At 36.7% G+C, this 25591-nt stretch overlaps 1 protein-coding gene and 1 non-coding gene across 2 annotated transcripts; one reads left to right on the top strand and one right to left on the bottom strand.

Moving 5' to 3' along the window:
- The first annotated feature begins 3168 nt into the window (after positions 1-3168).
- LOC128289789 (small nucleolar RNA R71) lies at positions 3169-3278 on the top strand. The gene has a single exon (XR_008279432.1). It is a non-coding gene; the product is annotated as a small nucleolar RNA R71 (small nucleolar RNA).
- Positions 3279-22493: 19215 nt separating this feature from the next.
- Positions 22494-25375, bottom strand: LOC108466521 (glycosyl hydrolase 5 family protein-like). The gene is made up of 4 exons (XM_017766887.2): positions 24861-25375; positions 23946-24193; positions 23326-23846; positions 22494-23236 (listed from the first exon to the last, which is right to left on the bottom strand). Exons 1-4 carry the CDS (start codon positions 25269-25271, stop codon positions 22725-22727), a joined length of 1692 nt encoding a protein of 563 aa, XP_017622376.1. The 5' UTR covers positions 25272-25375; the 3' UTR covers positions 22494-22724.
- Positions 25376-25591: the final 216 nt, after the last annotated feature.

Raw genomic sequence — 25591 nt, 5'->3', positions numbered from 1 at the left:
AAGAGTAGTGGATGTGGCGATGGAGGGTTTCGAGTTCATTGTTGTCCATGAACTCCTCCGTATACAGCCCTAATGCAATTTCGAACTCCGGTACGCTCAACTGGCACACTAAACCACCAAGGCGAAACTGGACCATTCCAGGATCATCGAAGTTTATCATAATGACTTGAAGATGGAAGGTCGAGCAGAGTTTCATTGTGAGCTCGAGATAGTCAGCTCGATGATCTCATAGAAGAGCCCCTACGGTTCAGTCGTCAGAAGGGCTCAGACCGCATCAGCCATTTGAATTTGTTCAAGTGCGGCCCAATCAATGCAGCGGCCCACACCTAGGGGTCAGGACCATAATATCTAAAATAGTTCCTATTGGGGTCCCAAGGGAAACTGGAGGAAAGCGTGATGGATCTCAGCAGTAGGACCCGAGGATGATGTTGCTCCTTTCTTTTTCTTCGAAGCGGGGACGGCGGTCTTCTTGCCACGTGAGGTTGACATAGTATACACAAGAGGGTCGAGCTTTGGGTCATCGAAGGTGGTACTATGGTTGGCGCACGGGCGTGGGAGGTAGGGCGTGTGAAGTTGCAGCGGCTAGGGTTAGGGATTTTGGGGAAAGGGGTGTGAATAGTGAGGGGTATATATAGATGTTGGGGCACACGGCCGTGGGGCACGCCCGTGTGTTTCGCGATTTTTTAAATTTGGGCGTGTTTGGCATTCAGCCCATGCCTGTGTTCCTTGGGTGTGTGGGTGCACACGGCCGTGTCGAATGGCCTTGTTCTGCTTCATTCGCTTCTCCCATGCCCGTGTATAGATGTCTACGCCAGTGGTATTTTATCAGTCTTGAGCACGATTGATGGGCACGGGCATGTCACACGCTAGTGCTAAATTCTCAGTTTCAACCACGGTTTATAGACATGGGCATGTCGGACGCCCGTTTTGGTTTGACAAACTCGTCCATGGCCACGTCGCACGGCCGTGGCAACTTATCGCATCCCATGTTAAGGAAAAATTTTACCCTGTTTTCACACGACCGTATCACACAGTCGTGTCTCCTCTCATGGTGTGAGCACGACCTAAGGCACACCCGTGTGCCCGACCGTGTGGATTAGAAAACATGTGTTTCAATGACTTAGTTAGTGATTAGATGTCAAAAACTAAAATTTTAAAGAAGTTAACATCATTAGTGCTCGGGTTGCCTCCTAAGAAGCACTTATTTATAGTCTAAGCACGACTTACCTTTCTGTTGCATGGTCATGGTGGTGCGAGGAGTTTACACACCCCATCCCTGCTATCAATTTTATCAACATAAGGTTTAAGACAAGTACTGTTTACCTTAAAAGTGCCGAATTTGGGATGAATTACCTTGACTGTACCATATGGGAAAATACTGAGTACCGTAAGAGGGATTGCTCCGTTAGGTTCAGAAGTGGCAATGCGAGGATCTGCTGCATCCAGTAGTACTTTGTCTCCAACCTTAAGTTGATTTGGTGAGGTACTCATCCTAGTTTGGTTTTGGTTTATGGTGTGTTCTCGGTTTATGTGTCCGCCATTCATCTAGCTCCTTGATTTGTAGCCTTCATTCTTCATAGATAGGTCCTTTAATGTTTCTTGAACATGGTTCATATATGTTCTTCGAACCTGTTTCCTACAAAGTAGGTTGCACCACATGGTCAGTTTTAATAGTATGATTTATACAACCACATTCAATTTTTGATGTGTTATTCGAATTACAAGCTTGAAGGGTGATTCTTTCGTCTCCTACATGAAGTGTGAGTTCACCTGTACCAACATCAATTATAGTTCTAGCAGTTGCTAAAAAGGGCCTCCCTAAAATTAAAGGAATGTTACTATACTCCTCTATGTCTAGAACAACGAAATCAACTGGGAACATAAATTTGTCAATTTTAACGAGTACATCTTCAATAATCCCCCTAGGAAATCTGATTGTTTTATCGGCTAATTAAATACTCATCCTAGTTTGTTTGGGTTTCCCAAGACCTAGTTGCTTAAACATTTTGTAAGGCATGACATTAATACTAGCCCCTAAATCAGCCAAAACATTATTAACATCTAAGCTACCAATTAAACAGGGAATCGTAAAACTCCCTGGATCTTTTAATTTGTTGGCCAGCTTATTCTGTAGCATGGTTGAGCAAACCGCATTTAGCTCCACATGGGACACCTCATCCAACTTTCGCTTATTTGTTAAAAGCTCCTTTAAGAATTTGACTACGTCCGGCATCTGCGAAAGCGCTTCAATAAATAGAAAGTTAATATGTAATTTCTTTAAAAGTTTAAGGAATTTACCAAATTGTTCGTCTGAGTGGTCTTTCCTTGTCGCATTTGGGTTTGGTACACGTCAAGGTAATTCTTACCTCAGTTCTAGTTCAGGTAATTCTTTACTTACCTGTTTTTAGTCATTGTGGTCCACCTCACCTTTACCTTTACTTACCATAATTTCTTACCTCAGTTCTAGTTCAGGTGTAACTAACCCTTCCTTATCTTGGATGGTAATTGTGTTGAGTTGTTCCCTTGGGTTAGATTCAGTGTTACTTGGCAAGTTAACTTGTGGTCATTCAGATATTAATTTGGCAAGCTGTCGTATCTGAGTTTCGAGCCCTTGGATCGACGCTTGTTAATTCTTAAATACTGTCTCGGTATGCTGAAAATGAGTTTCTAACACCAAGATGAATTTTGTTAGCATTTCCTTGGCTTCCCCATGAAAAATTTGGGTGGTTCATCCAACCTGCATTGTAAGTGTTACTATAAGGATTATTTTGAGATCGAAGATTATTACCCATGTAATTTAACTGCTCGTTCTCCATGTTGTGGCCATAAAGTGGGTATTCTGAATTGCTTGATCCACCTCTACTTGCTTCGCACTGCATTACTGGGTGAACCTGTGAAGAACCAAGAAAACTGTCAATTTTTCTATTCAAAAGTTCTATCTGGTTAGAGAGCATGGTGACCGAATCGATGTTAAAAACGTCGGCTGCTTTCGTCGATTTTGTCCTCATGACTGGCCACTGATAATTATTCAGTGACATCTCTTCTATGAATTCATAAGCATCCTCAGGTGTCTTATTATTGATAGTTCCTCCAGCAGCTGCATCAATCATCTGTCTAGTCGAAGGATTTAGGCCATTGTGAAACGTTTGAACCTGTAGCCAGAGTGGTAACCCATGGTGAGGGGATCTTCTTAAAAGGTCTTTGTATCTCTCCCATGTGTCATAGAGTGTTTCTAAATCCATCTGCACAAAAGAAGAGATATCATTACTAATTTGGCTGTTTTAGCCGGCGAAAAATATTTTAATAAAACTTTTTCGGTCATTTGTTCCCAAGTAGTGATTGACCCTTGTGGTAACGAGTTCAACCTCTGTTTAACTTTGTTCCTCAATGAAAAAGGGAATAACCAAAGGTGAATGGCATCATCAGAAATGCCATTGATTTTAAATGTATCACAAAGTTCCAAAAAGTTCGCCAAGTGAGCGTTGGGATCCTCGTCCTGCAAACCATCAAACTGAAAAAATTATTGTATCATTTGAATTGTGTTAGGTTTCAGTTCAAAATTATTTGCAGCAATAGCAGGCCTAACTATGCTTGACTCAGTTCCTGTTACAGTAGGTTTAGCATAACCATACATAGTGCATGGAGTAGGACTCTGATTTACTAGATCAGCGGCAATCGCAGGAGGTATCGGATTTTCCTGGTTTTCAGCCATCTCCTCGGTTGTGGTTGAAGTATCGTCCTCTTACTCTTCCTCTGTGTATCTTAAGCTTCGCCTTGTTTCTCTTCAATTTCTGTGAACTGTGATATCGATCTCACCGTCAAAAAGTAATGGTCCTGACGGGTTTCTTCTGGTCATAAACTAGAAAAGCCTATCAGAAGAAAATAAAGGAAAAGTTAGAAAAGTGAATTTAAACTACAAATAAATTGCAATAAGAGTAAAATGGCTAAAGTAATAAAAATTGAGTGTTCCTAATATCTTAGTTCCCCGGCAACGGCACCAAAAACTTGATACGTGATATTTGCGATAGGTTTTAAAAATTTATAATTAATCGTTCTTGAAACTAACTATTATCACGATGAAGGCAAGTGTACCTATCGAACAGTAGTATAGCTTTAGCAACACCGGATTGTCGAACCCAAAGGAACCAAGAGTACTAGTAATTACTTTCTTTTTATTATCTAGCCTAAAAATTAAGGGATTTGTTTATCTAAAGTAATTAACTAAACTAAGAGTGCACAAAGAGAAAATTGGGGAAAAGCTTGTGGGAAAACTCGATTGATTAAGACAATACCCAAGAAAAATCCACCTAGACTTCACTTGTTATTTGACTCTGAATCAGAAATCCCTAAGTTATATTATTATCTCTCTCGAGACTAATAATTCTAACCCTAGGTTGATTAATTGAAATCTCTTTCTAATTAACGTCCTAGTGTTGCATTAACTCGATTTATGGATCCCCTTATTAGGTTTCACCCTAATCCGGCAAAATCTTGTCACCCTATCTCTAGGCGTACAATCAACTCCGCTTAATTATGACAAATTTACTCTTAGACAGGGACTTTTTCTCCTCTGAATAAGCGCATTAACTTGAATCAATATCCTGGAATATTAAGACAAGAATTAAGAACACATAATTAAGAACAAGTCAAATATTTATCATACAATTCAGATAATAATAGCAAGATCCGTCTTACGTTTCATTCCCCTTAGGTATTTAGGGGGTTTAGTTCATAATTATAAAATAAAACATCTCAGAAGAATAATGAATACAAAACATAAAGAAAAAGCAAAACTCCTGAATGGAAATTGAAGGGAGATCTTCAGTCTTGATGAATAATCTGGCTTCTGAGATGGATCAATCCACTTTCTTCTAGTAATTCATTGCTTCCTACTCCGTGTGTCTATTCTAAGTGCCTCCTCAGGTGTTTAAATAGGCTTTAGAATGCCTAAGAGCCCTCAAAAGTGGTCTTTTCCGAATAGGACTATACTTGGGCTTGACAGGGACACACCCGTGTGACACGCCCGTGTGCGATTGCTCCAAACTGTGGTCAAGGCTGTTAAATAGGCAGAGGCGTGTAGTCTACCCGTGTAAGTCGTGCTTCGATCCTGCCAAATAGAAACGGTCGTGTGGCTTACCCGTGTGAGGAAGTCCACGCCGTGTTGATTTTCCATATGGGTCCATTTTCTCCGTTTTCGGCCCGGTTCTCGCTCTTTTTACTCTCCTATGCTCACCTAAGTATAAAACATGAAATTAAAGGATTAGGAGCATCAAATTCACCAAATCTAAGGAGAAATCATCCATAAATGTGTTAAGCATGGGATAAAAATATGTATAAATTATGGTTTATCACAAAGTTTGACAACCATTAGTCAACTTATCAATTTTATCTTCTAGAGATAGAGAACTTAACCCATGAACCCATCTCGTGGGTTCTGTGGCCGGTCGGAATTGTTGAGAGTTAGCAGCCATGGTTGAAATCAACTCTCGTGCTCTCTGAGGAGTCATATTGACTAATGCCCTTCCACTTGTAGCATCTATCATCTTCATCTCCATCAAGAGTAATCCCTCATAGAAATACTGCAAGAGTGATTGTTCAGTCAGTCCATGTTGTGGGCAACTTGCACACAATTTTTTGTATCGCTCCCAGTAATCGTAGAGCGATTTAGCATCCTTTTGACAAATTCCCACAATGTCCCTTCTTAGTTCGGCTGCTCGGGCTGCAGGGAAAAACCTGTCAAGAAACAAACGAGACATGTCAGACCATGTGTTGACAGATCCTGGAGGTAAATAAAATAGTCACTCTCTAGCAGAGTCAGCTAATGAAAAAGGGACAGCACGAAGTTTGATTTGGTCTTCCGTTACTCCCTGAGGCTTTATGCTTGTGCACACCATATGGAATTCTTTAAGGTGGGTGTGCGAGTTTTCATTCTGTAATCCACGAAAAGTGGGTAGTAGATGAAACAAACCAAATTTTAACTCGAACAGCATTCCTCCTGCTGGATAGGTTATACATAAAGGTTGTTGTTCATCTGGTGTAGTAGCGAGTTGGCATATCGTCTGTTCAGCCATCTCGTTTGGTTTATCAAACGAGAAAATTTCTTTCGTATACGATATAGTTTCGAATCCAGGATTTGGCCATTTACCGTAATAAATGGCTTTTTTCCGCAGTTGTCGGGCCAATTTCTCAATTTCTGGTTCAGGTTCTAAAGTTCTCGATTCTGATCTGGTCATAAAGAAAATAAATAGAAATTAGAATAACATCTCCAATCCCCAGCAACAGCACCAAAATTTGATGGGCGTCGAAACCACAAAAAATAATTCCTACTAAAATAACTCTAAATAGTAGTAAAGAGTGGTAGTAGGGTCGAGTCCATAGGGATTGGATGTTGTAATCAACTTCTGTGTTCACTTATGAATAGAGTATTCGTCGTGTCAAGGGTCGTGGCAAGAGTCGTGCCCACGACTCCAAATGTACCTTTAACAAAAATAAACAAGTAAATTGGAGAGTTTGAGAATGTTTAAGAAAGTAAAATAATCTAATCAGCTAAAATAAACAATTGAATACTATTGAAAATAAATGTAAACTAGAAATAAATTCAGATTTGTGTAAACAGATAAAATAAGCCTTAGACTCGGTAAATTTCGTATCAAGAATCTATCCTCGAAAATTAATCTTCTCCTCCAAACAATAAGTTGGTCATAGCAGTTAAGAATGAGTTAACCACCAATTCCTCCTCTAGTAGCTGGTTCTGGTAAGACCTGCAAACTAACCCTTACCGATTATGTAACTGAGATACACGTGTTCCCGATTCAAGATTCTGGAAGCCTTGCATTCTGAAGAACCCAACTCAAATTAACGGCCTCAACCGCGTGGGTCATTTAAACCCGATCACTTATTCCTTGATTTGTTCTCGGAGAATCGAATATAGCACGACCGACTCATTTCTCCAACTGTCAGCAAACATGACTTCAACCAACGTGAACTTTGACTTGAAATTGAGTTTAATTTTAAGGGATGGTTGGTCTATCCCGATACTTAGGAAAAATTGAATACCGATTGGAAGGATTTTTAGTATGAACACGAATCTCACGATTCCCGACCAGAAAGAACACTGACCTAAAGCTAAGATGAAATTTAGTGAAGCATGAAATTATTCATGCTTGAAAGTTGTGGAAGATGATGGGATTTGTATGAAAGGTGATGGAAATTGGGAAGGAAAAGTACTTGGAAGGCAATTAGCCCAATTTTATAAACCAAGCAAAAATTTGAAACAAAGCTATAAAATGTTAACGTCCAAGTGAAAGAAAAAGAAAAGTAATTCTATTCCAAATTGGAGTAGGAATACAAAATGAAGGGATGATTTTCAAAGAACAAAATACCCTTATTTATATTCATGGGGTTTACTAAAAATAGCCTAACTAATCTAATAAATTAAAATAAATAAAAATAAAATAATATCTTCCTATTTTTGGCTTTTTACAAAGTCAACAAAATTTGATAACTCCTTGGCTTTCTCCATCTTTTTTATTAGGCCCCAATTTAATGATTATCTTTCAATTTGGCCATTTTAAGCTTGTTTTCGACCAATTGCATCCCTGACAAGATTAGATCATAAAAGCACTTAATTAGCATGGTTCAATTCAACAATAAACCAAATTAAACACAAAAAATATGTAATACCATGTTTATCAGGCTTGTCTTGAGACATGGTGTCCCTTGTCTCCACGTTTTCAGACAAACCATGAACTTTGACAAAAGAGTTTGGAGTTGTGTCCTAACTCTAATTTTGACTTAGTATTACCTCGAGTTTATATGAAAAAAGATCTTAGACCTTATGAATGCATGTGAATGATTTTATTAAATGATTTATTTATTATGCTATTGATAAATGTAAATTAAACCTGGTGAAATTATGTTGAATTAGTTTGAGTTATTTCAGTAGCGTAATGTGATGTCACACACTAGGATTGGGAGACCAATTCAAGTTTGGGGTATCACAACTCCTTGTATAATAATCACTATTAGTTAGTACCATCTAGGCAGTGGCTTAAGCTGCCTTAGAATCTCCTTAGCAAAATAATAATAATAATAACTCTAGTGCCACCTAGGCGTGAGCTCTTGGCGACAACTTAATGTATTGTTACTCCTTTTTTTTTCCTTAATTTCTTGTAAATTCCTTAAGGATTTGAGTAACATTTAACATATTAAGTAACATTCCTATTTTTCTACAAGTTTAAATGGAAAGGTATTTGTCATGTTAGTGCTTCATAGCACTTTCTATTTGTATTGTACATTTGGATGGGTGAGGAGTGTTACACTTTTCTGCTAAACCTTAAGATTTCATATTGTTTAGGAACCTTTCGTATTTTATGAATTCCATTCGTCCATTCAACAAACCCAAACCTTTAAGCTTAAAACCTCTCCTTAATGGCTTAGAAATGTATTTGCCCCTCCTTTATCTCTCTAGTCAATAGCCAAAAACTTCTGACCTAAGTTGAAGGGCTATGGCACAGTTCATCCAGGTAAGGGGAACATTGTAAAATTGTGCAAAAAAAGATACCATAAGGCAACTATCATTATACTCCATCATGAAGAATATGTAGCAAAAATCAATTCTTGACTGAACAAGTTAATTTCTCTCATTATCATCACTGAACCTAAATAAACAGTGTATAAATAAGTACAATGTGGCTTTTTAAAATACGATCAATGTAATTATATAATTTTTCAAAAGTTGCACTGAATTAGTTTTCAATAATGATATTAGTAGAGATTTTCTTGTCATCAAACACCTTAAAAATAAAATATCTTATTTATTGGAATTTTGATCATATTGAAAGTCTTGATTACATCTTTACTTAGCTTAATTCTTGTACTATATATCTTCAGTAATACGACGCTTAGTTCATACAGGTTGATCTATACTCTCTCTTTTTTTGAACATTTTGATGTTCATTTATTCTTTGCATAAGAGACTAATATTTAGAGGAAAAATTGACACCTCAAGGTTTATTTTTTGTTTTTCAACTTCAATTTGCCAAGTAAAATGCGAAGTGGCAATTGTCTTTATTGGCCATATGAACTGGATTTTGTATGACCAACATAATTTCCTTTATAGTTTATACATTTAAAAAAAAAAGCAAGTCTAAAACAAAGGCCTGGTAAAAACGGAGGAAATGCATAATGAAACATTTCGTCCAATTCCAACAGAAAATATAAGGCCTAGTATTCTGATAGGTCTGGCTTTGTTATCTGGACCATAGAATATATGCCCTTTAGCATAGTTTTAGTTGCATGTATATCTGGATTTAGACTTTCTTGGAAATGTTTAATTGTAATTTCTCCCTATTTACTTCTCTAAAAAAGAAATAAATAAAAACTTTCTGTTAAAATTAAGTGACCCGAATCCTTATTTAAATAAAATACATTGGTAAAATAAAATAAAAGTAAATCCATATAAAGCTACACTTTTTTTATTTTATTTTAGAGTAAGGTTTTTTAAACCTCATTAAACTCCATCTATTTGATATTGATTAGAATAAGGTGTTTAAATCTTACCACACTTCTATTAGAATATGATTTTATAAGCCTATAAATAGACATAGTCTACTCTTCTTGTAATTTTTCGAATTCAACATAGTGAATTTTCTTCTTTTCTGCCCATGGTTTTTTCCCGAAAGGGTTTTCATGTAAAATCTGTGTGTTCTTTATTTTTATTTCTCTTTTCTTTGTTATATATTGTCATCACCGACGTTCTATTTTTATAAATTGGTATCCGAGCTTCCAGGTTGTTCATCTCAATCACGGTAATGGTATTTTTGAAATATGAAATCATGCTGTTGGATGCAACACCAGATTTGAATTGTGGCAGATGAAGATGCAGGCAGTTCTTGTACAGATGGACTTAGAGGAAGCCCTGCTAGGGGTAAATAAGATGCCTTCGACATTGACAAAGGAAGAGAAGAAGTGCAAGGATCAAAAGGCGTTAACACAGTTACATCTGCATTTGTCTAACAAAATTTTATAGGATGTGTTGAAGGAGAAGACCGTCGCTTGATTATGAAAGAGGCTGGAACAATTATGTATGTCGAAAACTCTAACTAGTAAGCTGTATATGAAGCAGCGTCTTTATGCTCATCATTTGGAGGAAGGTGCATTTGTGTACCAACACTTAACAGTGTTTAAAGAAATTCTCTCAAACTTAGAGGCCATGGAGGTTCAGTATGATAAGGAAGATCTAGGGTTGATTATACTTTGTTCATTGCCCCCACCTTATTCAACCTTTAGAGACACGATTTTATATAACCGCAAGTCTCTCACAGTTGATGGGGTTTACGATTCTTTGACCTCGTATGATAATATGAAGCATCTTATGGTTAAAACTAACTCTCAAGGTGAGGGTCTCATTGTTCATAAGAGATAAGATCGGAATACTGATGATGATCGTGGAAGGACACAGGAAAGGAACCCTCGTGATAAATCTAAGGGTAGATCGAAGTATTCAAACAGAGGTAAAACTTGGAACTTCTACATGAAGAAAGGGCACATTAAATCTGAGTGCTATATGCTACAGAATAAGATCAAAAGGGAGGCAGCAAATCAAAAGGGAAAACAACCAAAAAATTCCAGTGAAGCTGATGTTGTAGAAGACTATAGCTATGGTGAACTTCTAGTCACTTTTATCAACAATTCTAAAGTGAAAAATGAATGGATCCTTGATTTGGGCTACACCTTCCACATGAGTCCCAATCGGGATTGATTTACAACTTACGAAATAGTGTCTGAAGGTGTTATTTTGATGGGAAATAATATTTCGTGTAAAATTTCAGGTGTTGGAATGATTAAAGTTAAGATGTTTGACGGAGTTGTCAAAACACTTAGTGATGTGCGACATGTTCCAAAATTGAAGAGAAATTTAATTTCATTGAGTACTCTTGATTCAAAAGGGTACAAATACACAACTAAAAGTAGGTTTTAAAGATTTCCAAAGGTTTCCTCATTGTGATGAAAGGGCAGAGAAAGACTGCCAAGTTATATGTTTTACAGCGTTCTACTGTTACTGGTGATGCAGCAGTCGCTTCCTCTTCCTTGTCAGATGATGATATTACTAAACTTTGGCATATGCGCCTAGGGCATATAAGTGATAATGGCATGACAAAATTGAGCAAAAGAGGGCTTCTTGATGGGCAAGGAATTTGCAAACTAAAGTTCTTTGAGCACTACATTTTTGGGAAGTAAAAAGAGTTTAATTCACCAGAGAAATCCATAACACGAAGGGAACATTGGAGTATATTCATTCTAATCTGTGGGGGTCATCCAGAGTGCCTTCGAGAGGTAGAGCTAATTATATGCTAACTTTTATTGATGATCTTTCTAGAAAAGTTTGTGCATTCTTCCTGAAGCAGAAAAATGATATGTTTTCTGTATTTAAGTCTTGGAAAACTATGATTGGAAAACAGATAGGAAAACAAATAAAATACCTCCGCACAGACAATGGCTTAGAGTTTTGTTTTGATAAGTTTAATAAACTGTGCAAGCTAGAAGGGATTGTGAGACACTTGATAGTTTATCATACTCCACAGCAAAACAACGTTGCAAAACAAATGAAAAGAGCGATCATGGAGAAGGTTCGATGTATGTTGTCAAATGCCAACTTACCAAAGTCTTTTTGGGCCGAAACAGCCTTTACAGCATGTTTTTTTATCAACCGATCTCCATTCGTTACCATTGAGAAAAAGACTCCACAAAAGGTATGGTTTGGTAATCCTGCTGACTATTCTGATTTAAAGATCTATGAGTGTCCTACCTATGCTTATGTTAATAATGGAAATTTGGAACCGAGATCCATTAAATGTGTTTTTCTTGGTTATAAAGCTGGTGTAAAAGGGTATAAGTAATGGTGTCCTGAAAATATAAAAGTTATGATTAACAGAGATGTTTTTTATGAAACTACTATGCTACCTAACTTATCTCTTAAAGAGTCTTCCAATAAAGAAAATCAAAAGCAGGTGGAGCATTAGATTAATCCAGAATCTACAACAAAGTCGACTCTTCAAGCCAATACAAAAATTCAGAATAGAGTTGTTTTTTCACCACAATACTCTATCACCAAAAACAGAACTAGAAGAGGAATTAAACCTCCAAAGAAGTATGTTGAGATTAATCTAGTTGCTTATGCTTTAAATGTGGCTGAAGATATAGATGCAAACTGTAACACCCCGTACCCGAGACCGTTACCGGAGTCGAACACGAGGTGCTAACCGACTAATTCATTTACTCTCGCAGTCCAATTAAAAATTTTTCCAGACGACTGGCTAACTGCGTCACTGTCACCTTAAAAATCATAACTTGAGTTCCACAACTCGAAAATCAGATTCGTAATTTTTCCCTGAAACTAGACTCATATGTCCATCTACATATTTTTTCTTAGAATTTTTGGTTGGGCCAATTAGTACAGTTTATTAGTTAAAGTTTCCCCTAATCCAGGGTTCGACTACACTGACCTTCACACATTATGAATTGGATATCTCCCTGTACAGGGCTTCAATACTGATGCCGTTTGTTTCTATAGAAACTAGACTCAGAGAGGAATCTATACATATATGGAATGACTCCTAATTATCTCTGGTTAATTTACAATGAATTTCCAAAGTCGGAACAGGGATTCCAGAAACTGTTCTGGCCCTGTTTCAGAAAAACCTAAATATCTCTTAACATACAACTCATATGACCGTTTCGTTTCTTCCATATGAAAGTAGATTCATCAAGGCTCATTTACATAATTTATTCACTATTTAATTCCATCTCTACTATTTTTAGTGATTTTTCACATCCACATCACTGCTGCTGCCAGCATCTATTTTTAGGGTAGACTTTATCTAACACATAGTTTCTATGACTCAACTAACCCTCTTGCATATATAGTCCAAAATATAATCAAGATGAACCATTCTAATGGCTGATCATTGCCAAACATTTCCATGCCTCTTAATGAGCATATACATATCGAATGATTATAACATTATGCTCAAAACATTTATAAGCCATTTTCGCATGGCTATCTAAAATTATACAAATCCAAAGGGTCCATGACCCACAACAAAAGGGGTAGTCCTATACATTGACCAAAATATCCTCTCACTACTAGTCTATTCCATACATGCCATAAGATATTCCAAAACGTAGCAGTACCAAACGGTGGGTAGTGATAGTGTGACTAGTTGCTGACGATCCCCGAGCCTGTAGCTTTCAATGAGATCTATAAAACAGAGGAAACAAGTAAACAGAGTAAGCATTACAATGCTTAGTAAGTTTTAAGCAGTGTCAACAGATAACAACCAAATCATAACATAGTTGTTCGTATTTTTATTTCACTCTTCCTTCGGGCATACTATCCCCTTTTCCGAATATGCACATCTCATCATATACAATAGGCAGATAAACTCTCACATAAAAGTGAGCTCATGTGACATAGATATATCGTATGATTTCACATAACCTCTCACACTAAACCGATGTCACATAATCATAGGAATAGTCCCATAGATTGCTCTCGTGTGCATCATATATAAACTTGGAGTACATACCTGTTTAACCTTTCGCATTGCGTATATTTATAAGCAATTCTTATTACGAAGTCTTACCCGGACATAATCTCCACACGTAGTCATCGGGTCTTACCCGGACATAATCTCCACACGTAGTCATCGGGTCTCACCCGGAACATATTTCCAAGTTTCATGTACATTTAATCACATGTTACAACATTCACATTAGCCATTCGGCTTTACCACACATACACATCACACATATATTTCACATTAGCCATTCGGCTTTACCACATATACATATCACACATATATTTCACATTAGCCCTTCGGCTTTACCACATATACACATCACACATATATTTCACATTAGCCATTTGGCTTTACCACATATACATATCACACATATGTTTCACATTCATCACATCGGCCATTAGGCCTTATCACATATATATACACCTTCACATTCATCACATCGGCCATTAGGCCTTATCACATATATACTCTTTCACATTCATCACATTGGCCATTAGGCCTTATCACATATATATACACCTTCACATTCATCACATCGGCCATTAGGCCTTATCACATATATACTCTTTCACATTCATCACATTGGCCATTAGGCCTTATCACATGTATATACACTTTCACATTCATCACATTGGCCATTAGGCCTTATCACATATATACTCTTTCACATTCATCACATTGGCCATTAGGCCTTATCACATGTATATACACCTTCACATTCATCACATTGGCCATTAGGCCTTATCACATATATACTCTTTCACATTCATCACATTGGCCATTAGGCCTTATCACATATATATACACCTTCACATTCATCACATCGGTCATTAGGCCTTATCACATATATACTCTTTCACATTCATCACATTGGCCATTAGGCCTTATCACATATATACTCTTTCACATTCATCACATTGGCCATTAGGCCTTATCACATATATACATCTCCTACATATTTCATATTTTTCTTGTACATCAATTTCAGCAATAGCTCATAAGCAACTCAAATAATTTCATCAAAGTTTACAACAAAATCACCTATTCACTACAAGCAGTTTTCTTTTCCTGAGCAACAGTCGCTAAATTGTTTATAACTGGAGCTACAAAACTCAAAATCAATTGCCGTTAATTTTCCCCGAATGTAGACTCATGTATCTTTCATCCATAAAATTTTCAGAATTTTAGGTTTGGCCAATCAATACCAGATTTTTCTTAAAGTTTCCCCTGTTTCACTGTTTGACCAATCTGACCACTCTTCACTACGAATTAAATTTTTCATTGTATAGAATTCATAATGTGTTTTATTTGATTCCATTTGAAACTAGACTCATTAAGGAGTCTAAGAATATAAATATTATCTCATAACCATTTTTGTACAAATTATAATGATTTTCCAAAAACAGAACAGGGGATTTCGGAGTCATTCCAACACTGTCCCGCACAACTTTAAATATCTCTTTATAGGAAATTCCTTTGCTTCCACGGTCTCTTTTATAAGAAACTAGACCAACTAAGATTTGATTACATGTTTTATTCAGCCTATAATTCCACACCAACAATTTATAGTGATTTTCTAAAATCACATTACTGCTGCTGTCCAAGCAATTTATTACAATTTGCTCTTAACTTTCCAAGTCCAAACACTTATGAACTTACCATTTGGGCTTAAGACATATCATGGCCACATCATATCTTATCAAATCAACTCATTATGTCCTATTATGATTGAATTTACTCAACGATTAATCGCTTAAAACTTACCTCGGATGTGGTCGAACGATTTCATGGCTATTCGATCACTTCTTCCTTCCCTTATCCAACTTGATCCTCTAGGCTCTTGAGCTTAATTAAACAAACAAATTGACTTAATCATTTGAGCATTGAAAAGAGGAATACAAGATACTTAGCCAATATATATACTCATTAGGCATCAAAGTCGCATATGTGTGAAATCATGAATCAAACTCAACACATTAGTTAATATTCCTCTTAGCCGAATTTTCTAAGCCAAGAATAGGCATCAATATGCTTGCCTCTAACCGAATGCATGCACACCAATTTCCCCTCATGTGGCCGAATATACATGTCCATGTTGAGGCCAATTATACACTTAATACCACACAAAACAGCATACATTTTACTACTAACGCATTACATATCGTAGCTCAATACACCTCTCTCATTTACTTCATAACCAAACATCATCACAAGCAAATATACACTTGAAATAGTATATATGTCACACCAATACATCATGTGCAAACATATATTCATGTAGGTGCAAGGGCCGAATTCTCAAGTGGCTTATATCCAAATATATACACATATCCAAAGCTTAAATCTTACTTACCATGCAACATGCATGAATCATACTTATGGATATACCATGGCGAATACCACAACACCATAATTTTGGTCATGATTAAACAAAGAACTTAGTATCTCCTTCAAAAATGCTAAAAGAAAATCTAAGAGTCCTCAATCCCCATCACATGTTTCATTATCAAGCTTGATATTTAGCATGCAATGGCATTAACACCACATTCACTTTGGCGAATTTCATTCCCATGACATAGCAAAGATTTGAACCATGGGCTAACAAGAACATCAAGCTAGCAACTAAAAACATGCATGAATCTCATGGCACAACCTCAAACATACCTTAATCTTGATGCAAGTATAGCCAACCTCTTCCTAATCCTCTTCAAAACCAAACATGAAGCAAAATTCCTTCCTTCCTCTAGTATTTTCGGTCAAGGGAGAAAAATGGATGAACAAATTTTTTTTCTTCTCTTTCCTCAATACACGGCAAGGGGGGTTCACTCACACACATTTTTTTTCATTCTTTATTACCCATACTTATTTGTTTATTGTTTCTCCCTAATGCACCAACAAAACATGTTTCATGACATGTTTTGCCCATGATTCCTTGTCATGGCCAGCCACTAGAACTTGGGGGGGGGAATTTGACATGCAAGTCCTCCCCTTTGACTACATGCACTATTAGGTCCTTATAGATTTGTAACACCCCGTACCCGAGTCCGCTACCGAAATCGGACACGAGGGGTTAACGGCTTAAACCATTCACTTTCACAGTCCATTTGAAAAATTTTCCAGGCAGTTGGCTAACTGCGTCACTGTCACTTTAAAAAAAAATCATATCTTGAGTTCCAAAACTCGAAAACCAGTTTCGTAATTTTTCCCTGAAACTAGACTCATATATGCATCTACAAATTTTTTCTAGAATTATTGGTCAGGCCAATTAGTACAGTTTATTGGTTAAAGTCTCCCTATTGCAGGGATCGACTACACTGACCTTCGTGCGTTACGAATTGGATATCTCCTGTACAGGGCTTCAATACTGATGCCGTTTGTTTCTATAGAAACTAGACTCAAAGAGGAATCTATATATATATGGCATGACTCCTAATTATCTCTGGTTAATTTAAAATGAATTTCCAAAGTTGGAACAGGGAATCTAAAAACCGTTCTGGCCCTGTCTCACGAAAACTTAAATATCTCTTAACATACTGTTCATATGATCGTTTCGTTACTTTCCTATGAAAATAGATTCATCAAGGTTCGACTGCATAATTTATTCACTATTTAATTCCCTTTCTACTATTTTTAGTGATTTTTCACATTCACATCACTACTGCTACCAGCATCTATTTTTAAGGTAAACTTTACCTATTTCATGATCCTTCATGGATCAACTAGAGTTTGTCATACATATACCAAAAGTGATCATGAATGACCATTCCCATGGCTAACCGTTACCAACATTTCCATACCTCTTGACAAACAACATACAATGATTATAATGCTATGATCAAAGTATATCTAAGCCATTTTCGCATGGCTATCCAAATTTACACAAAACCGAAGGGTACATGACCTACACCAAAAGGGTAGTCCTATACATTAACCAAGATATCCTCTCACTACTAGTCTATTCTATACATGCCATAAGATATTCCAAAACATAGTAGTACCAAACAGTGGATAGTGATAGTGTGACTAGTTGCTGACGATCCCCGAGCCTGTAGCTTCCAAATGAGATCTATAAAACAGAGGAAACAAAGTACACGGAGTAAGCATTACAATGCTTAGTAAGTTTCAAGCAGCGTCAACAGATAACAATCAAGTTATAACATAGTTGTTCGTATTTCTATTTCACTCTTCCTTCGGGCATACCACCCCTTTATCCAAATATGCACATCTCATCATAATCATAGGAATAGTCTCATAGATTGCTCTCGTATACATCACATAACTACCTTATGGTTTAGTTTAAATCAAGCTCACATATAAACTTGGAGTACATACTGTTTAACCTTTCAGCATTGCGTATTTTTATAAGCAATTCTTATAAAAGAAGTCTTACCGGACATAATCTCCACACGTAGTCATCGGGTCTTACCGGTCATAATCTCCACACGTAGTCATCGGGTCTCACCCGGAACATATTCCAAGTTAAATGTACATTTAATCACATGTTACAACATTCACATTAGCCATTCAGCTTTGCCACATATGCATATCACACATATATTTTACATTAGCCATTAGGCCTTATCACATATACATACACTTTCACATTCACCACATCGGCCATTAGGCCTTATCACATATACATACACTTTCACATTCATCGCATTGGCCATTCGGCCTTATCACACACATATGTATATCATACATATTTCATATTTTTCTTGTACATCAATTTCAGCAATAGCTTATAAGCAACTCAAATAGTTTCATCAAAGTTTACAACAAAATCACATATTCACTACAAGCAGTTTTTCTAACCAACAGTCACTAAGTTGTTTATAACTGGAGCTACAAAACTCAAAATCAATTGCCGTTAATTTTCCCGAATGTAGACTCATGTATCTTTCACCCATAAAATTTTCAGAATTTTATGTTTGGCCAATCAATACCAGATTTTTCTTAAAGTTTCCCTGTTTCACTGTTTGACTAATCTGACCACTCTTCGCTACTGAATCGAATTTTTCATTGTACAGAATTCATAATGTGTTCTATTTGGTTCCATTTGAAACTAGACTCATTAAGGAGTCTAAGCATATAAATCTTATCTTATAACCATTTTTTACAAATTATAATGATTTTTCAAAAACAGAACAGGGATTTCGAGTCATTCCGACACTGTCCCGCACAACTTTAAATATACCTTCATAGGAAATTCCTTTGCTTACATAGTTTCTTTTATAAGACACTAGATTCAATAAGCTTCATTTTCATATTTTATTCAACTTCGAACTCGCCTTCTACAATTTTGGTGTATTTTCAAAGTTACAACACTGCAGTAACTCAAATCTGTCAAGACTAGTTCGGCACTTAAACTATATAAATTCATCCTTCTCGCTACTAAGTTTATACAATCTTCAAGTATACTAAAGTAAAGTTCAAACACTTGAGAACTTACCTCGGATACTGTTGAACAATTTCAAAACGGCTATTCAATTATATTCGCCTTCCCGCTATGCAAGATTGATTCCTTGAGCTCGTGAACTAAATCAACCAATTCAACAACTCAATTTACATTCAGCAATGTCATCACATACATAACAAAATTAGATTCATTTCTTAAACCATCCCCGGCAATTCACCTTCCAAGAACCTTGATTCACTTTAAGCTAAACCACTTCATGGTATACATTTACACATTCGGCTAATATAAACAAGGTTAGCACTTAGCCGAAATAATTTCTTTAACATTTTAAATTTCATTCGGTCTAATCTCCATATCAACTACTAATTCACAATGAGAATCAAATCCAAAATCAGCTACTATAATATATATCTAAATGCCATGTAGCTACTTAGTTGATTATCAATTATCACTTAATTCACATATTAACACATAACATCTCACATTAGCAATTCATTTGTATTATTCGAATACAAGCTCAACATGCAACCTCATCCCTTTAGTTTTCCATTCAATAATCGAACACAAAGATCACATGCCTAACTCACTATCCAATCTTGATTTCTAACACAAATACTCTCCCTTAACCGAATGTCCATAACCAATTTGCAAAACATTTTCACTTCAACATAGCCGATTGTCATTAAGCAATTAAGCCACATCTATTCAATTTTTACCAAGCTCAACTTATCTATAATCAACCTTCAATACTCTAAAGCATCAAAAACAACATAAAAAAAATACAACCATCCATGACCGAATGTCATCTTCATAAATTTACAAAAACATTTGCCATGAGCTAGCTTCTATACTTGATGACCACTCCAAATATACAAAGATTTTCAATGAAAGAGCATTAATCATACCTTAATCCCAAGAACCACCTTGGCTGAACTTCCCCTCTTCTTCCTCCTTCAATTCACGGCCAAGAAGAACCAACTTCTTCTTTTCTTTCTTTCTCAAGTCACGGCTAAAGGGGGGGGGAAGAACATGGATGAGACAACTTTTTTTTTCTCATCACCCTTCCCATTCATTTCTTTATTACAAACCCTTTATTCTTTTCTTTCTCCCATAACCCACTAACACAACATGTTTCCAACATGTTTCACCCCATATCATTTTGTCCATCCTCATGCTCATGGCGGCCACTACTAGTTAGGGGGAAAATTGACATGCAAGTCCTCCTTTGACTACATGCACTATTAGATCCTTGTAGATTAGCCTATCACATTTCAAAAGTGTCACACAAGTCCTTTTGACTAAATTCACATGCAATTTACTAAATCGAAGCTTAAAAATTTTTGCACATTCATATTCACATATTTTAGACCATAAATATCACATTCAAATAATTTGGTGACTCGGTTTAGCGGTCCCGAAACCGCTTTCCGACTAGGGTCACTTTAGGGCTGTCACAAGATTAGCCTTTCACTTTTCAAAAGTGTCACACAAGTCCTACTAATTGAATTCACATGCAATCGGCTAAATCGGAACTTGAAATTTTCACACATTCATAATTACATATTCTAGACAATAAATATTACATTCAAACATTTCGGTGACTCGGTTTAGCGGTCCCGAAACCACTTCCCGACTAGGGTCAATTTTGGGCTGTCACACAAACCAAGAGCCATCTAATTATTTTGAGGCGGTTAGCTGTGAAGACTTAGAAAAGTGGAGGTATGCTATGCAAGAGGAGATGGAATCACTCCACAAAAACAGAACATGGAATCTTGTGAAACTTCCTAAAGGTAAAAAGGTTGTTCGTTGTAAATAGACGTTTAAAAAGAAAGAAGGGACTCCAAGAGTTGAAGAACTCATATATAAAGCAAAGCTTGTTGCAAAGGGTTATAGTCAAATTCCAAAAGTGGACTTTACAGATGTGTTCCCTCCAGTTGTGAAACATAGTTCGATTCGAGCTTTGCTTGGTATTATGGCCATGCATGATTTGGAGCTTGAGCAGTTAGATGTAAAATCTGCATTTTTTCATGGAGAACATGAGGAAGATATTTACATACAACAACCAGAGGGTTTTACAGTCTTAAAAAAAGAGGACTATGTTTGCTTGCTGAAAAAATCCCTTTACGGTTTGAAACAGTCACCAAGATAGTGGTACAAGAGGTTTGGTTCCTTTATGACTTCTTATGATTTCAAAAGAAGTAGCTTTGACAATTGTGTTTACTTTAAGCAAAACAGTGATGGTTCTTTTGTGTATTTACTCCTTCATGTTGATGACATGTTGATAGCAGCGAAAGATAAATGAGAGATAAGAAAGGTCAAAGCTCAACTAAGTGAAGAAATTGAGATGAATGATTTGAGGCTAGCAAAAAAGATACTTGGTATGGAGATTCTTAGAGATAGAAAATAAAGTAAATTGTACCTAAGTCAGAAGAGGTACATTGAGAAAGTTATTTGCAGGTTTAATATGCAGAGTGCTAAGCCTGTTAATACTCCTTTAGTAGCCCATTTCAGACTTTCATCGGCTTTGTCTCTGCAATCAGATGATGAGATTAAGTACATGTTACATGTTCCATACTCTAGTGCAGTAAGATCTCTCTTGTATGCTATGGTTTATTCACGTCCAGATTTATCATATGCAGTCAGTGCAGTTAGCAAATACATGGCGAATCCCGGTAAAGAACATTGGAAAGTAGTTCAGTGGATTTTAAGATACTATGAGGTACTACTAATGTTTGCTTACAGTTTAGAAGAACTGGAGATGGAGCCAATGGGTATGTTGATGCTGATTTTGCTGGAGACCTTGATAGAAAAAGATCTCTCACAGGTTATGTCTTTACAATTGGAGATTGTGCAATCAGTTGGAAAGACACTTTGCAAACTACAGTCGCTTTGTCTACCACTGAAGCTGAGTACATGGCGATTACTGAGCCTTGTAAAGAAGCTATTTGGTTGAAGAGACTCTTTAGTGAACTCAATGAAGACCTTCAAATTAGCACGGTATTTTGTGACAGTTAGAGTGTCATCTTCCTTACAAAAGATCAAATGTTTCATGAGAGAACAAAATACATTGATGTTCAGTATCATTTTGTTCGTGATATTATTGCTCGTGGTGATATTGTTATGAGCAAAATTAGTACTCATGAAAATCCTGCACATATGATGACTAAGTCACTTCCTATAAACAAGTTTGAGCATTGCTTAGACTTAGTTGCTGTTCATTGTTGAAGTTAAACCCTTAAGGGGTTTTATGGAAGAGGTGGAGAACTTGTTCATTGAGAGTTCATGATGAAGAACTTATTCATTGAGAATTCATGTCAAGGTAGAGATTGATAGAATTAAGTGACCCGAATCCTTATTTAAATAAAATATAATGGTAAAATAAAATAAAAGTAAAATCCATATAGAACTACATTTATTTTATTTTATTTTAGAATAAGATTTTTTAAACCTTATTAAACACCATCTATTTGATATTGATTAGAATAAGGTATTTCAATCTTACTACACTTTTATTAGAATATGGTTTTACAAGCCTATAAATAGACATAGTCTACTCCTCTTGTAATTATTCGAATTCGACATAGTGAATTTTCTTCTCCTCTACTTGTGGTTTTTTTCCGAAAAGTTTTCCACGTAAAATCTATATGTTCTTTATTTTTATTTCTCTTTTTGTTTTTTTGCGATATATTGTCATTACCGACGTTCTATTTTTACACTTTTTATATAGAGACAACTAGAAGGTTCGAGGGGAAACCCTTCCCAGGCAAGTCGAAGATGGAGTCAAAATGTAAGAATGATTGTTCCTCACTTCTGCTCCTTGTGCTGTCGACGAGTTTGAACCACTGGCTGGCAGGGTCACATGTGTTATCTTTACTTATGCATTTGCAACTGTTTGTGACGATAGCATTGCTGGAGTCTACATCTAGGCAAATGGATTTGCCATTTCTGAGCTTAGATGAGAGGTGCATCTTGGAATCAGCTATCATTTCCCATTTTGAATTCGAGTCACTGCAGAAGATACCGAGTTTCGCCAGTGTCCCGGATTCATCTGCTTGTAAGCAGAAATAAGTTCCTTTTACTACCAAAGTCTTGTCGGAGGAGTAGCTCCAAGATTCAGAGTTGGCACAGGGACCCAAGAGCAAAGGGTCAAGAAATGATTTCCTTATGACACAAAGCCCCGTTGACGGATGGAAGATGACTTTATGCAGTTTGGTTTCTGATAGACCTGGACCTGCATGCCTTGGTGGAAGAATCAAACAATGGGGTTCATTGTTCAAGAAACTGTATGAAGGGAAGGCAAATTAATATAGGTTTGCTTACCACGGAAAGGAGACTGGAGAGCTGAAATTCTCTTAATGAAGCTTGAATTCCTGGTTTCACACCAGTTATAATTCAAGACCCCGTAGTACTCGTTTAACCCAATGACGCCTTCTCTGAGATAATAGCTCCCAACCAGTGTCCACAATGCCCAGTCTAGGTCAAGCTCAGCTGCCACACCTAAGAAGCAGTTCAAGTACCTGTTGTCATTTACATTGGTTCCTCTTTGGTCCACCCCATACTCGCTCACAAACAAGGGATATCCTTGATCCACCAAAAACCCTGATCTCCTCATCATGTCTTTCGCCACTCTGCCACACACTTGGTTTGGGTTACCAGTTACCCATGTCTGCCCATTCGAAAAGCCATACCAGTGCACCTCAAATACTAGTTTCCCACTAAAACTGAGCTGTGCTGGTCGATTTTGGATGAATGACAGGTCACTGTCGTAACTCAACCCAGAAAGTATAACTAGAACATCTGGGTTTGCTGAGTGAACTGCTTCCGCTCCTTTCTGCATGTACCTATAACTCATTTCATCAACATAACTGCAATGAGTTTCCCATTATGTTTTTTTTCACCCTTTCCAAATCTGATTTTGCTTGAGAGGAGCTTTTTTTTACCTGTACCAGTCATTTACGTTTTGTTTGTGGCCTCTGAGCTCATTTCTCAAGCTCATGCCAACCACATTGGTGACACCATTGAATAGGGTGGCCATCCGAGTCAGCCCAGTGATCCATAGATCAGGGTTGAAGTACTGATCACCAAAGAAACCATTGCCATCGAAGTCACTGCAACACCAACCGGGCTTGCTTAAGTGATTGTCAAGTATGACCATTACATCGTTCTTTCCAAGGCTAGACACCACTGCCTGAAATATATGATTCCCTTGATAAGAAACTCATTAGGAATTTTTATTAATAAAATAACAACAAACTACCATTAGTAAGTTTGAAATTTAATTTTTATTTTGTTAAATGGCTATGTAATGAAATAAAATTAGAAATTTAAATAAATTTAACTTTTAAACCTTAAATTTCTTTAAATAAAAAGAAACTAAATTCTAACACCATATATAAATAAAAGAAAACCACACACACAGAGATGGGTAGTCAAAGTCAATTGATATTTGAATCATTAGGGGTAAAATAATGCGAGTAAAGGTTAATTCTTTTAACTACAACGCTATATTTCTTACCAATCACGAATATATTTGTAACTATCATCGTATTTTGACCAAGTGTTTCCTATAAACTATTAGGAAAGCAACCGCATGTCGGCCATATCATACAAGAAAATGTAGAGAAAAAGAAAAACTCATCGATTTTTTGGTTAGTTTGGAGACTTTGGATAAGCCTTAATCAATTAATACCGTAAAGTTTGAGATAACCTTAACAAGATAGCTGCAACGTTTGAGTTTGTTTGAAAGTTGGGTCTCCAAAAAGTTTCACTTTCTTAATTTCTTTAGCTTCTTTTTTTTTTCTTTCTTTAGTATGGCGATCTAATCGGAGAAACCAAGGAGTGAAAAATTTAGATACCTGGTAAGCTTTGATGAGGGAAACGTCGATGATGGAAGGGTTGTTGGATTGGATTCCAGCGATGGATTCAAGCAGACCAAGTCTTTGAAACGATTGTCTAACGGTGAGAGAGGCTAAAGAGTCATTGGTGATCAGAAACAGTGGCCAAGTGAACCTAACGCAATTGAACCCCATTGTCACAATCCGTTTGGAGATCATATCCATTGGCTGCTTGCTCAGCCCTTCTGCAACTACTGGTTCGAGGTGTGACACCCAGTTCACGCATGCTAGCTTCACACGTCGCCCTTCCTCGTCCACGATCCAACGTGAATTCGTTGACAAAGGGAGAGACATGGCCGGCTTGGCATGTTGAATGATGGTGGGAAATAATAGGAAGAGAAGGAGAATAGATGATGAAATGAAGCTTCCCATGGATTTGGTTTTTTCTCTTTACTTGGAGGAGGGGTTGCATTGAAGGACAACTTGAGTGTCTTGTTTATATAGTAGTGACTATATCATTGTCAATACTAAAGGCAAACAACAATTGTCCGTTTGGAGATATATATATATATATATTGAGATATTTTGATATTTGTAGTAAAATTAGGTTTTGAAGCTTTTCTAATGTTGTTTTCTCAATTCATAATATTGAACTTGATATTTTACTTAAGAGACATCAAACTCTTTATTATTCCATTCAACAAATAATACTATTCATATTAAATATATAGCGTAAACTACACCTTAGGCCA

Source organism: Gossypium arboreum, chromosome 2 (genome assembly GCF_025698485.1).
Source record: "Gossypium arboreum isolate Shixiya-1 chromosome 2, ASM2569848v2, whole genome shotgun sequence".
Taxonomy (NCBI): Eukaryota; Viridiplantae; Streptophyta; class Magnoliopsida; order Malvales; family Malvaceae; genus Gossypium; species Gossypium arboreum.
This window is presented reverse-complemented; position numbering and strand designations above follow the sequence as displayed.

What these genes read in the sequence shown, in the direction of transcription:
- LOC108466521 (XM_017766887.2), bottom strand. Translation starts at nt 25,271, where the DNA reads ATGGGAAGCTTCATTTCATCATCTATTCTCCTTCTCTTCCTATTATTT. An exon ending in CCCTCATCAAAGCTTACCAG is followed by an intron (nt 24,194 to 24,860) that starts GTATCTAAATTT and finishes CATATATTTCAG; the next exon opens with GCAGTGGTGTCTAGCCTTGG. An exon ending in TCTCCAGTCTCCTTTCCGTG is followed by an intron (nt 23,237 to 23,325) that starts GTAAGCAAACCT and finishes CAAGGCATGCAG; the next exon opens with GTCCAGGTCTATCAGAAACC.